General features: G+C 32.8%; 1 protein-coding gene across 2 annotated transcripts; it reads right to left on the minus strand.

Moving 5' to 3' along the window:
• Nucleotides 1-587: 587 nt before the first annotated feature.
• Nucleotides 588-12917, minus strand: LOC115969248 (probable sphingolipid transporter spinster homolog 2). 2 transcript variants are annotated; one of them, XM_031088856.1, is made up of 16 exons: nucleotides 12551-12917; nucleotides 11380-11511; nucleotides 10849-10950; nucleotides 8716-8820; nucleotides 8030-8105; nucleotides 6878-6952; nucleotides 6536-6638; nucleotides 6278-6337; nucleotides 5234-5312; nucleotides 4992-5089; nucleotides 4718-4794; nucleotides 4416-4529; nucleotides 3848-3967; nucleotides 2194-2322; nucleotides 1371-1449; nucleotides 588-813 (listed from the first exon to the last, which is right to left on the minus strand). In XM_031088856.1, exons 1-16 carry the CDS (start codon nucleotides 12670-12672, stop codon nucleotides 698-700), a joined length of 1587 nt encoding a protein of 528 aa, XP_030944716.1. In that variant the 5' UTR covers nucleotides 12673-12917; the 3' UTR covers nucleotides 588-697. The 2 variants fall into 2 exon arrangements, with proteins under 2 accessions (XP_030944716.1, XP_030944717.1); XM_031088857.1 differs by having other exon boundaries at nucleotides 5234-5306; nucleotides 12551-12894.
• Between the last annotated feature and the right edge of the window lie 2221 nt (nucleotides 12918-15138).

A 15138-nucleotide genomic window follows, 5' to 3' on the forward strand; every position in this document is an offset into this window, starting at 1 on the left:
TTAGAAAATATTTTCCATATGTTTTGATAAATATTTTTGTATTTGGTTGCAAATTAAACATTTATTGAACTTTTTAGATATATTGGGTCAAATCTTAAATATATTTGTTTCGTTAGTATAGACTTAGCGATGTATGATATGCAAATTACATCATATGATGCAAATCTAAGTTTTTTTATGGATTAATTTATAATTTACGTAATTATTCAACATACAAAGTCATTATCAATGTGTTTTTTACTTTAAATCTAAAAATATGTAAAATCTTACGATTCACAATATGATTCTACGATCTATGATCCCATCTACCTTCAACGATCCTATGTAAAATCCCGATTTTGACAACCTTGCTACCACCACAATTATGCCTATTGAAGTGATATTTTTTCTTCTTTTTATTTTTTAAAAATACATTGACCGTTAGTTTTTAACTCCAAAACCACTAGAATTCAGGCCAAATGATTTCCGCACAAGTTGACCTGAACACTGGAATGTGCATGAGTTGTGCAATGTGCAGAAATTGTCAATTTTCTTTAATGCCAGGGTTCAGCCTTATGAGTTATAAGTGATTAGTAATGAAAAATATATTTAAGCAAATCAACTTGCATGTGATTAAATGCAAAACATTATTTACATAAAAGAAAGACATCATCAACCAAAAGTCCATCCTAACTGAAGGAAAAAAAAAAAAAAAAGCTTAAGATTGAGCTGAAGATTCTTTTCTCTCTGCTGTCTTACTTTCAAGCAATGGTGTTCTGTTGACTTCATGCTCACGTTCTTCATTAAATCTATCCACGCTGTTTAGAAATACTCCTGTAGTAGTACATATTGGTTACATAATTTCATGGGATCCGAAAAGTTTGGCGTTATTTGTCTATGTAATTATGATAATTACTATCAAATTCGGGTAGATAAGCTAACTTTTGAATGACTAACAACCGATCAAAGGCTTTGGTATTCGGGTAGAGAAGCTGACTTTGAATGACTAACAACCGATCAAAGGCTTTGGTAATTGGTATGTGTGCGTGTGTTTCTGTTTGTGTGCTTCTTGTTTGAGGAGAATGGTGGCATGTAGTAAACGGTCACTATTCTGAGTTTGGTATGCAAGGACCCTTTCTATAGAAGCATAAAACAGAACAAACACCCACAAATTATTCTTATTCATGCAAATGTTCGGAACTCTTTCCTAGTAACCTATAGTTCGTCACGTACAACATCAGCCTAGCCCGTCCACTATTTACTTGTGGAATTTACTGCAACATCATTGCCCTCACTAAAATTCTGTCTACTAAATGAATTGTCAACTTGAATTCTTCTTTGTAGGAAAAGGAAGAAAATAGAGAAGGGAAGAATAACTAACAAGAACTTACCAATGAACCAAATCCCAGCTGCTGGGAACAAAATCGATGTTAGAATAAGAGCAGTCTCCCTCCAGTTGTGAATATGATCCTGCATGATTATTACAAAGTAAGGCCAGTAAAATGACAGTCTACTATCAGGACTTCAATATCATAAGACCTTGATAAAGTGAACTCTACCAGGAAGAATGCAGTAAGCAAATAACATTTAAGGAGAATATGTAACACAATCACTGTTTGAATGACAACAGAACACCGAAACTTTAAAAGGAAATTCCCTGTTGTGTTTAAAATTTTATGATAATTATGATAAATGCAGCCTTTAAACTATTTGGGCATGAGACTCAAAAAGTTGACAATCCATTCTCAGTGGACACCAGAAATTGTCCAGTATGATTGTTGTGGCAAATTTGGAACAAGAGGACAGAACATTCGAAATTGGAATCTAATTTTGTAGGTCTTTTTTTAACTGAGTGTCCTTGGACTGTGATAGACCATTAAATATGGGTGATTTCATAGAATCATTGTATTCTTGAATTAGTAGGGTAATTTTGTCACTAATGTAATCTATAAAAACACATAATTGGCTATTATCCAGACTGGACTCTAAACTGCTAGTATTTAGTTGATTATCCTTTTGGCTGTATTTTCCTAATTTGTAATTGAAAATAACACTTCTAGATTGACCAGAAAACTAAAAATAGACTACAACACTCTGAACTGGCATCAGTAATATCCACACTTGAAACCAGTAAAAGGGAAATTGTGAGTCCCTAGGGTCTCAACAAAATACCAATCTCCAAAATTTTCATAGGCACAATCAAAGAAGGCAAACCTGGAGAACTCCAACAAGAGGTGAGGATGGAACATCTCCAAAGAGGTGAGTTGCAACAGTACACATAGCCATTGACAGTGGCCTCAAACTTGGATTCACACAATGGAGACATACAAAGTTTACGGGTCCCTGCAAAAGAAAAGATAGTGTTCCTGTAGAGTGAGCATTCGGAATTCCTGGTTTATTCTTTTTTCCTTCTTTTTTTGGTGCCAAAAAGTTGTATACAATAAGGCCTTTCAGCTTGTATACAAAGAGATATAATGAAAATTTCTTCTAAATCAGATGTAATTTCAAATTTAATACTTCCAAACCAAATCAATTTGTCTGGACAAATATCACTAAGTTACCGATATAGGTTAATTTTTCAAGGGAAAAAAAAAAAAATCGCTCACCATAGGTATGACAGGAAATGTCAAAAAAAAATTAAAAACAAAAAACCTATAAATCCCTCAAAAGTAAATTAACGTTGATGCAAAATATATGGTATATCCTAACTGTCATAGCATATGCCCTCAACTCTAGGTCAAATTTTTAGCAGCTTCACCTGGAACTATGATCAAATAAGTTGTACTTTGATCATGGGATTAGAGAAATCAGATGAAAGGTTATGTTGAGGAAAGTTACATATGGGTTGACCCCCAAACAATATATAATATAGCCAGAGAGTATCAGAGTACTCTGATTCTAGATTAGGTGAATCAGAAGGGAGTGACATTACAATTTGCCATTTTTAGTTTAGTATTCTAGGTATATCAAGAGGGAGTGGCGTTACATTGACCGTTTAAGTTAAGGAAATTTTTCTTATAGGTTGGCAAAAGGAGAAAAGACTAGATGAATGTTATGGCACCATGTGGATGTTCAATTTCACTCTTAGAGCATATTAACTCTTCTTGTAATTATTTTATGAGAAACATCTTATGTTACCACTTACAATGCTGCATCATAACCATGAAGTGAAAAGTTATAACTTATTTATGACAAAGACTTGCTTGATGTAGTGTATGTACTGAAGATAATTCAACTGAATAGCAGCTACATTTTCTTCGTCTTTTATCTTTTCCTTTTCCACCTTTTGATTCATAGATTTTTTTTTTTTTTTTGTGCATTAGATTTTCTTATCCATCCATCTCATAAAGGACAGAGAAGAGGAAGTGAGGAGTTGGGGAGGCCACCTATTTCAGTGAAGTCCAAAAAGGACAAACAAATTACCTAAGCAGCAATTTAGAAAACAATTGTTGGCAACGTTGAGCATTGAGGATGATTAAATCAAACTTACATGTACCAAAGAAGCATGACACACCCATCATTACAATATCCTTTTGCAGGATAATGTGCATCAACATTGAACAATTTCAGATAGACTAAAGCTCAATAATCTAAATTACCAATTAACAGCAGGCACAGGTGAAGCATATTACATAAGATCACAAACAAATACGTAAGTTTGTTGAAGGTTTAGCTTAGGAACTACATGCTCAAGAACTCAGCTAATGGTTCAATATTAAATGTAAATTACAAGCAGATCATGTAGTCTGAATGTTCATAAGATGCATTTAATTTTACTTCCTAATCAGTGACAATAAAATAGCAGCATAGCCCAATTTCAATGGCGCAACCAAACAATAACAAATCTATTTTGCATCAAGGAAAATACCTGAGTGGCAAAGACGAGAAATTCACCGATTGCAAAAAAAGCTAGGAAAAGATACATGCTCTTGAAACAAAAGGCACCGAAGCAAAACGCCGCTCCAATAAATGTTGTCACTGAAAGAAGCTGAAAAAAGGTCCAAGGTAAGTGGCAAAGGCAAGGTGAAATTTTTTTGGCATGATGATTGTACATAAAGACTAGCAATATTTGAATTGTAGAAGGCCATCCCGGAGGTTTTCTTAATTCCCAAAAGTTATATCTGTACAGTAAGTGATATAGTATTATATCCAGTCAGACTTCACTGGATCAGACTTGAAAATATACTAACAAAAAAAGAAATAAGAAGTGACATAAATCTTATTTCAAGACAAGCCAATTAAATTCACAGCATGCTCAACTGTTATAAGCTTCTGTACTATGCAACTAAAATTTCCTCATGAAAAATATTTGATTATGTCACTCTTCTATGCCTGACAGTGACAGCCTAACAAGAAGAAAATAATGCACTAATCTTTAAGAAAAGTATCAAGGAAGGTAATCCTAGATCATTTTCTCTAAACTCAACAAAACCTACCTTAAAAGCATTTGGAATGGTGTTAGTCATAAAATCAAGAACAAAGCCTCCAGTAATCGTGCCCAATATTCCACAAACAACTGTAATCCCTCCAAATATCATATCTGCATTGCTCTGCAAAAATTCACCATTATATCCAGTGCATCAAGACCATCAAATTGTATCTTGGTACTATATTGTTTATAATTAAAAAGTATATCTTATTTATACCAATCATGTGAAGAAAAATGAAAGTAGCATTAAACAAGGTTGTATTGAATGATCTAAAATTAATGACATCAGATCAAGTTGCAAGAGCTTACCATGTTATATATATTTTTACCAGCCTTAGGCCCCCAATATGAGTATGCTCCTATGACGAAATTGTATGCTACGTAACCTAAGGGTCATTCGGTGTCAAGAGAATTAGTATTTAAGGAGTGAGGAAAACAACATGTTTAATGAATCAGTCGGTTCGAAAGATCCCAAAAGAAAATGACGACTTACAAGGATGAATAAAATTTCAGGACAAAACACTGAATTGAAAGAATGTAGCTACATATGCAAGAAGGTAGGTAAAGCAGGTGAGAAAAATACCTAGAACATTAGTGACATACACCTTATCAAGCATGAGCACTTTCATGTCTTTCATAAATCTTACAAATTGATTTGAAGTTTTAATTGCACCTTTCACTCTGCCATAAAATAAGATCCAAGAAAAAAAAATCAAAATATATTCACATATATAGGCAGGTGCCATACACACTTTACAGGTAGTATATTAACCACGTTCAAAAATTAATAACACGTCTAATAAGCTGAAGGATGAGGCTCCTCACTTGGCAGGTTTATACAACTTATCTCCAAAATCTTCTTTCGTAGATGCTGCTCCACCATTGCCAATTTCAACCTCTGTATCTATGCATTGAGAATCAAAATTTAATTATTACAGCTGATAAAGAGAACTACCCTTATAAGAAACTAATTAACAGAGCAGATAACTGATCTAATTGTGTATAAGATAGATTATCAATAATTTTAATTAGAAAAGAACCAAGGACCAAGGGTCCGTTTGGATACCACTTATTTTGCTGAAAACTGAAAACTGAAAACACTATAGCAAAATAATTTTTAAATGTGTGAATAGTGCCATGGGACCCATCTTTAATGAAATTTTTGTTGAAAAAAGAGATTTGTAAGTCCCGTGAACAGTGCATGGGAAAAACACTTTGCAGCTGAAACGCGCTTCTCCCCCTCCCCCCTAAAAAAAAGGAACGCAAGACACAGACGCTGGGCTATAAACGCAATCCAAACGTGTACTAAGTAAAGGAATGACATGAAAACATCAAAATTTAAATCTCTCTTATTAAAAAAAAAAAAAAAAAAAAAAAAAACATATTTTATGCCCTTCTGTATCTAAAAGTAGTTTATCATGGTTGAACTTTGCTATGCTAAGTGGTGTAAGTAGCTTAATACACCAAATCATTCCTTTTCAAATCCAGAACATGGAATCCATAAATCAACCAGCTGACTTCAAAAGAAATCTGGATTTCCTTACCAGTGAAGCAATCCTTTCTTATGGTGAAGGTGAGATTCAGACTAGCATAAATTTCATCATAAAAATTCTTTAATTACAAATTGTTCTTGAAGCTTAAGGTATCATGATAATCAGTAAAATCCTAAATTAAGACATTTTATGCAACTATGATCACATTAAAACCTTGATGTTAATCATTGATGCATGCTCCATATATACTGTACAGTTGGAATATTATCAGTGGTAAGATGTTCTGCATCTAGTGAATGAAGCATATTACGGAAACGTAAAATATTAAAGCAGACAGTACATAATTCCAATTTGTTAAAATCATAATATGCAGTACCTTCTGAGGCAGCTGTCTCTACTTGTGTAAGTGCTTTTTTAGATTCAGCTGGAGCAAAGCCTGTATCACAAATTGCTTAGAATCACAAAGAAAATGCTGGCAGGATGACAGGTAAATGCATAAAGAACATGCAACTTTTGCCAATAAGCTCTAGCTCAACTGGCAGCTTCTCCCCTTGCAAGCACTAGGTGGAGGGTGTGGTCATGAATTCAAAATCCACTAGGTGCATATCAACCAAAAAAAAAAAAGAACATGCACCTTTCAACTGAAGAGGCTTCATAATAAAGCCTAGAACAACAAAAGGAAACATCAAAATTGCCTCTCCCCAGAAGGCATAACGCCAATTGAAATGATCTCCGACCTATATTTAAAAAGAGGAATTATAGGGTCAATCTGATAACATTGGGGCAAGCAATATAAAGTTATTAGGAACGAGTGAGAGATGGAAATCAGAACATAAATTATAGCAGTAGCTGGAAAATGGTCACAAATGCATACAAAGTTATTACAATTTTACAATTACATACTAATTGAGATCATATGTGAGTGAACGTGACCACATGGACCTCAGTCATATAGCAATTGAGTAAACAGACTTACCAATCCTCCATAAATATAGCCAATTGCATATCCAGTTGGTATACACATGTAAAATATTCCAAGCCACGCCGTTTTCTGAAACAATTACAGGCTATAAGACAGGTTTCAAGAAGATCAAAAGTAAAACACAACAGAATTATTACACCAAATAGAAGATTCATTGCTAAGGGAAAAAGGACACAAACAATTGGTCAAGCCTGAGAATATATTCAAAAGCTAGTGACTTTTGAAAAATTGAGTTTACAAGAAACATTACCATTTCCATAGATTAAAGAATAATACATTACTAGATCTACATTAAAAAGAGGATATAGAAGCCCTCTTAAGTAATATTAAATGGCAGTCCCAAATTCCACCAAAACATCTAACTCCCGTGGCAGACCTAATCATCTGCAAGCACACCGCTCTAAAGGAGAAGGGAATCTTAGAGATCCCCTGAAGTAAATGAGAATAACCAAGGGCCTAACTTGCTATTTCTAGCCCCTAACAATAATATTCTTGTCTTCTTTTGATGACAACATTTTTTTTTTGTCTGATTATTCCTCTGGTGTCAAAATAAAGCATCCAGATAGAAGAATCTTTCCCTAAACATTCAAAAAGGGAAAGAAAAAGTTCTTATAATTCGATCATGTCTAGATCCCACTGGCTTCTACAAGACCTATGAAAGCAAAAACATTGGTGATTTAAGCACAAAGAGAAGACTTCCTATCCCATCCATATTCCAAGCTCATAATCAGAATTGACAACTCTAACAAACATTTAAATATTTAGCACATCAAAGTCTAGACTGAAAGTGGCCAATGAGCTCTAGTTCAAATGGTACTTCTTCCAAGAATGGGTGAAGGGTGTAGTCATGGGTTCAAAACCCAATGGGTGCATGCATAACTTACTAATAAATGAAAAGGTCCAAACTGAAAGAGCAGCAAAATTTCAGGTGGTAGATAAAATATAACATGATCAAACCAAAGATGCTAAAGGGAACTAGAGAACATGAAATTTTTAGAACGCTTGCACATGGTGCTTTGACCTTGATAGGCCATAGAATCATTTCATCCAAACATTTGAGGAACTTGTACAGTAGACAGCAGACACAGCACACATCATACAAATTCAAAATTCCAAGCATAGACAAAAGAGAGCGAAAAAAGGAACCTGAGCAGCTGGGGCATTATCATCAATGAAGGGGGCTGCAAGACTTATAAATGACGCTTCACCAACACCAACTAGCCTACAAAAAAAAAAAAAAAAAAGCATTACAGTGACTCATAAACTATATTAATTCATGTGTTACAAAACCTTACTACTTAAGTAACCAAAGAACTACAAGGAAAAAAATAAATATATAAGATGAGTTGAAACACACACATGCACACGCACAAACACAGACATATGAATGTGTTCAATAGCTGGGGCATGATTATCAATAACTGACAATCATTGATGCTGTAACACTTATAAATGAAGTAGGGATGGCAAAATGTCCCCACTCAGTCCTGACTCCTGAGCCAACCAACACTGCCCCATCCTGTGTGGGTTTTCCCCACCCTGACAGGGAATGGCCAGGGGCAGATTTTTCCTATCCCTCCACCCTGCCCCACCCTGAAGTGTGTGTCTAAATATAGAATAAAATATAATTTCCTCATCAACAACAACTAGCTTCCCCAAAAAAAAAATAAATAAATAAAGCAACTCATAAAACCATATCAATTCACACATCACAGTATCCCTAACTACTTATGTAACCAAAGAACTACAAGGAAAATATAAAAGATGAATTGAAAGAAAAGCACATGCACACACACAAAAACATGTATATAGCCTATGAGTAAGCAACTTACATGCGAGCGATTGTAATGGACCAGAAATTCCATGAAGCAGCGGAACCAATTACACCAATAGTCCAAACTGAAAGTCCCACTCCAATAAGCCGAAATGGATTGACACTGCAAAATATCATTAAAAAAAAATTAAGCACTCATACAGAAATAAATTAATGAGGGCAGCCAGAAATCAAACCTTTGGAAGATAAAAACAAACTTAGAGCTGAAAAAATAAAAAAGCTTTCTCTCTCTTAAATCATTATAGATAAATGTGACAAAGCTATGAAGTAGTAACTAGGAAGCATTGAGACTTCAAACTAGTAACCATATCTGTTTCAGACATGAATCTGATATGGATGCTCTCGAATACAGCAAGATACTTCTTTAACTTTTTTATTTTTCTCTTCCTCTCACTCACTCACTTTCTCTCTTCGAAATCAATAGCTCTTTGGTTGGCTTTATTTTGTTGTTTTTATAAGTAAAAATGTTATTGAATTAGGAAAAGAGGTTGACACACAGGATGTGTACAGTCCCATTTCAAATACAAATCACAGAGAGAAGAAACTGAAAAATCAACAAAAGACATCAAAGGAATGACACCTTGTGCACTCATCCGATCATACAAGAACTGCAAAATATGCTCTTTGATTACAAAGGTAGGACAGTCAACTCCATCAAACACCCTCTTGTTCCTTTCATACCACAAAATTCCACATGATGCAAAGAGGCATGGCTCTCCATACATTTTTAAAGCCTTTAAGCGTTTGTTGTTTATCTTTTAAACTAAAAATTAGCATAATATCTATTTAAAAATTATTAGAATATTGGTTAAGTGAATAAATTCACCATTTCCCATCAGCTTAAGCTTTTATGATTAGTGGTAGTTTAACGCATATTAATAAATTAAAATATCCATGCCACATCATATTCTAAATTTTCAAGAATTGACAAATAGTTGTCCACTTATATCGTATATGCATCCCATATACGTATCAATAACCACAAAACCAAAAGGAAACTCAATTGATTGCATGAAAGTCTGAACTTACAATCCAGGTCCCGTAAACTTAAATGAATTTATACTGCATGTAATACAAAATCTGAGGAGATGCCAAAAAAAAAAAAAAAACTTCTTCTCTTTCTTCAACCATAGTAGATTAACATGGCAAAGCACAATGTAGAATAGTAAAAATGAATTCCACAACAAGTTCAAAAAAATTTCTGCCTCAATTATATATTCAGACTTGTCAATTTCAAGGATTCAAATGTGAAGAGGGATGAACAGGAACCTAGGCATAAAAACATAAATTTCCTTATATTCGTGTTTAAAGCCTCTTTCCAATTTTGAAAAATTATTTTTATGCATAAGAACTTATTATAAGCATCATTGGATGAACTACAATTTTTATGGGTAAGTATCAAGGCAATAAGATCCTTCCCTGCCCCAAAAGTTTAATGTATTTTAATAATATCTGCACAAGTAGCATGATGATAATGAATGCCACAATCTCTCATGATCAAATTCCACATAAATTAGTATTCTATCACGTTGACCCCAAGGCTCCTCTATCAAATGGCAAAGCTAGATAATAGGAGTACTGCCAACACCAAATGGTTGAATTACATTCACAGAAATGATTATGGAGATGAAACTGGGAATATGTTTTTCTAAAAATTGTGTTCTTAGGTACTCAAGACTTTCCACAAATTTAAAACTTCACCACAAACTTCCTGTATAACAGATTTTGCAAACAGTTTCATGAATAGTCAGATCATTTAATCTATGTGGCATATTTGGTATTTGCATATTAATGATAAGATCTTCTCTTGGTAATGTTTGGTAAACTTAAAAGAAAGCATTGGACAAGATAAATTAATGATAAAGAGAATAGCATAAAAGTGGAACACAAAACATAGATTTTAATTGGCAGCCATGGCAAATAAGAAAGATGCATGGAAATATGGAATAAATTCTTATATGCACCTTATAATCAGCAAAGTACCCCCCCCCCCTCCCTTTCTCCAAAATGGAGGTATATTTTTCATTTATTATTGAATTCTGTTTTATCTTGAGTCTTTTTCCCCCCTTTACCCTTCAATAAACTATAGCAGGATAGGTCAGTGATCAATGCAAAACAAGATGGTTATTACCTCTTTGCTAGTGTTGCAAATATGGGAGAAGCCACAAGAAGTCCAACCATAAAAGCTGATGATATAACTCCATCTTCAAAATTGCTCAAGTTGAACTGCCCCCTGCATACAATAAGGAATTGAAATTAAGTCCAGGAAATTTAAGCTTCTTGAAAAAGTAAATGTCCCATAATTTTAGTGCTCCAGCAAATGTCCCACGAATGAGCATAAAAAGTGGATACAACACTCGGGGACAGTCGCATCCACCCACCTAACCACACCGCAAGTGAACATTAGTTTTACACCACATGAATGTAGTATGTATGTGCACAAATATGACTAGAGAAGAAGTGAAGTAACAAATAGTATTCTCAACCCCCTGCCCCCCATAAAAAAATAAAAATAAAAAAATAAAAAAATAAATAAAAAGAAAAAGAAAAAAGAAAAAAAGATAAGAAGAAAGGGAAAATGAAATAGAATAAAGGTATGTCAAATGCTAGGGAGGAAAGCTCAGTTCACAGGTTCAAATGAAAAGACCCAAGTTAATCTTACTGTATTCCGGTACCAGGTGTGCATGAACCACTTTTGTTGCAAGTTCTTTCGCTACCATTCACACCATTACTTGCTATTGCTCCGCGATCCAAGTAATTTATCAAGTTAATCACACAAAAGATAAAAAGTAACCTGCAAAAATGACATAAACAAGTCTATTACATTGTGCGATGAACAACATGAAATAAGGACCATAAAGTTTGAAACTTCAAGAGATTTTCAACCCAAACTCAGAGTTAAATAAAACAAGTAATAGGCATAGACTCAGACACAAAATCAAGAACGTCGTGTAACTTTCCTTTTTTTTTTGGGGGGGGGGGGGGGGGGGTTGGGGGGATAACAAGCCAGGGTTACACACATGCCAAACTTTTATTTGATTGTCTAAATCACCCTGCCTTTCAATATCAAAAACATAACAGCTGTCATTTTGCCACTTACACCTAAGCATCCACAGCCAAGCTACTTGGGCTGATGAATTAGAAATTAAGTAAACAAGAAGTACCATTTTCCTTTAAATCATTAAATGTTCCGTTCGTAATCTACCGGAACTTTTTATCAGAATCAATAATGAATATTCAGAACACTCTATCATCCTGAAAATGGGACTTCAAAAACCTTAAGAAAATTATCTTTAGTAAAGAAACAAATCAACATGTGTTCCAACCCATCCATGTCTATGGTAGAAAAGATGCAAAGAAAACAATCATAGGCAAATGTGCAACGAGATATCAAATCATAGCCAAAATTTTTGTATTTTAATCGATGCCCGGTGACCAATTTGATTACAGAAGAGTCTGAATTTTAATATCAACCCTATAGCATCTGTGTTTCTAAAGTACTCCATATATAAGAAATTTCTAACTGACCCAACTTACTGGATTGGACGAACTTTCTATTCCCTTCAAGGAATATTAAACATTAAAACATACAAAAATCCAGCAACATCACACTTCCAAAGTTCAAAATTTGAAAATTCTGCACATTGACATTGGCTTCCAGAAACACTAATACAATTGAACCAAACTGACCCAAATGAGCAAATTTTCTCTATTTTCTAAACAACCAATACACAAAGAAAACCCACAACTCTCAATATCAAGAACCCAAAAACAGGTCTCTCTCAAAAAAAAAAAAAAAAAAATTTAACACACACAAAAGCACAAGAAAGTACCTCTTGGGTGTGAACCATGAAGGAGTAGGAGCAGTTTTAGGAGGTTCCAAAACCATGCCTTTCTCATCAGCCCAAGGCTTAGATTCCTTTGCAATTGTTTGTTCTTCTTTCTCCATTGCCATCAAACAATGAAAGAAAGAAGAATTTTACAGTGAACGATTTAAACTTTGATTTTATGAATAGTAGTTTTTGGTTGGTAAAGGTAGAATGGAAAAAAAGATTTAGTCTTGAAAGGTGTTTAGCGTCAGCTGACAGCTTCTTCTTGCTGTCAAATGATTGGGAGTGTGTTTATACTTTATATAGAAAAGGGTGTCGTTGTGGGTTGGAAATTGGTGTCTTTGAATTTATCGTTCGATTTAAATAAGGAGTCCGAGGAAAAGAAGGGATTTTTTTTTTTTGAAGTACTTATTAGTTGTATATCCCAAAACAAACACTAATTCAAGACGGAATATCCTATAAGTTTGTTTAGATATTTTTGGAATTTTTTTCTTGAATGCTCAGAAGTTATTAAATTTGATTTAAATTTTAAAATATCATCAATGCCTTGTTATATTATTATATCACTACTACAACACAAGCCCTGGCCAAATAATACTATTAGCTTTTATAAAAATAAAAAATAAAAATATTAGCTTAAGGGGTTCCAAAAAAAAAAAAAATCTAGAGTAAAAGTAAATATGGTACCTTATTTGTAGTATATTAGATACAATACCTTATTTCTAGTTCATTAGATTTCTAATTAAGTTCAAATACTTGGTTAAATTGATTAATAAAATACAAATATGTTCCTTTTTTAAGGACAATTAAATTCAATTTATCTAAATATTTGAATTTAATTAAGAAACATGACTGTAACTAAATTCAACTCATTAATTTGAAAAAAATAATTGTGAAAATTGTGTACCCAACCTTATCCGAACTCAAAACAATCTCAGTTTTCTTTAAAAAAAAAAAAATATATATATATATATAAATAAAATAAAATAAAAAAGAGAAGCAATCTCAGTTCATAAGTGGTTTACGACTTTACGTTGGTTCCAATTTTTATTAGACCATGATTTTAGGAGATCTTATCTCCTGGCTATAATAAAGATATCAATATCTCATTATATAGATTATCAAAAAGATATCTCATGATATAATATAAATTGTGGGAGACAGAAAAAAAAAGAATTTAGTGAAGAATATTCCTCGAGATTATTGAAATGATCCTTTAGCTTAGCCAATAAAGAATTCGTAACTAATCATCTCAAAAAAAAAAAAATCGTAACTAGTGTTTGTTTGTTTGTATAACTTGGGAATTGGCAAATTGGACTTTAAATCAAAAGTATGTATAACTTGTGTTTGTTTGTTTTTTGAGCTTCTATATTAAGTTTGGGAAATGCTAATGAATGACTTTAGGGTATTGACTAGTAATCAATTTAAAGAAAATTTTTATAAAAAAAAAAAAAAAAAAAAAAAAAACAATTAAGTGATGTTAGTATAGGAGAATCCACATTACTCTGGCATCCAGATTTCTAGGAATTTGAATGCCTAGGAATGTAGCTATTCTTATATTTAGTTTCATTAAAAATCTTTTAAGATTTCTAGAAATGTGAAATGATAATGTTTGGTTTATTTCTAGAAATCTTAAATGAATTATTTATTTTTCCCATTCTATCATTGGATTTGAATGTAAACTACCAAGTTCTTAAAAAAAAAAAAATCTTTCTCCAAATAAATAATGAAAAACAAAATATAAACTATTAATTATGACAAATTCATTAAGACTGTGGTCTAACATTTGAAAATAACAAGTATAATACAAAAATAAATATTTAAATTCTCAAATGCTTTATCTATACTTCTATACTACTATTTAAGGGGGTTTCCTCTGTTTGGATTCCTCATTTTTTATGTCTAAAATACTTTCTTCATATCCACTTATAAGTTTTTAATTACCGATGATAAATATGTAAATTAAAATTCTTACACTTTAAGACCCACAAACTCACGTACGCTTTTCAATTTCTATCTCATTTTTTATCTCTCATTTTTCTTCAAATTGAAAACTCACGTACGCTTTACAGTTTTTATCTCATTTTCTATCTCTCATTCTTCTTCAGATTGAAGACATTTAGTTTAGCTCTACATCCTCCTTTCTTTTTCTTTAGATTAAAGACATTTACTGTCAAAGGTTCCAACAAATTTTCAGGTTCTATCTTTTGCAAGTTTTTCTTTGTTTGCTTTTCTTTTATTTATGATTGACTTTCTTTGAGTTCTACTTTTTTTTTTTTTTCTTTTTATGTGTATCACATTAACTCTCTGTTTTTTTTTTTTTTTTTAAATGTAATTTTGAAATGAATGGTTCCTTCACATACTCTACCACTGTACTTCTTAATGAATTGTAATTTCATGTTGTAGGTATTGTGATCCAAAGACAGGACTATTTCATGCTACAAAAGAAACATTCAAAATCATTCGTGAACAGTTAAACAATATGGCTTCCCTTACCTCCTTTAGTAGCCTTTATTTAATTTCCTTCCTCACTTTTTTTTTTTTACCATCATTGTATATGTTTTTGGTGTTAAATTTTTTTAGTTTTATCA

This window comes from Quercus lobata, chromosome 11, assembly GCF_001633185.2.
Source record: "Quercus lobata isolate SW786 chromosome 11, ValleyOak3.0 Primary Assembly, whole genome shotgun sequence".
In the NCBI taxonomy this organism is placed as follows: Eukaryota; Viridiplantae; Streptophyta; class Magnoliopsida; order Fagales; family Fagaceae; genus Quercus; species Quercus lobata.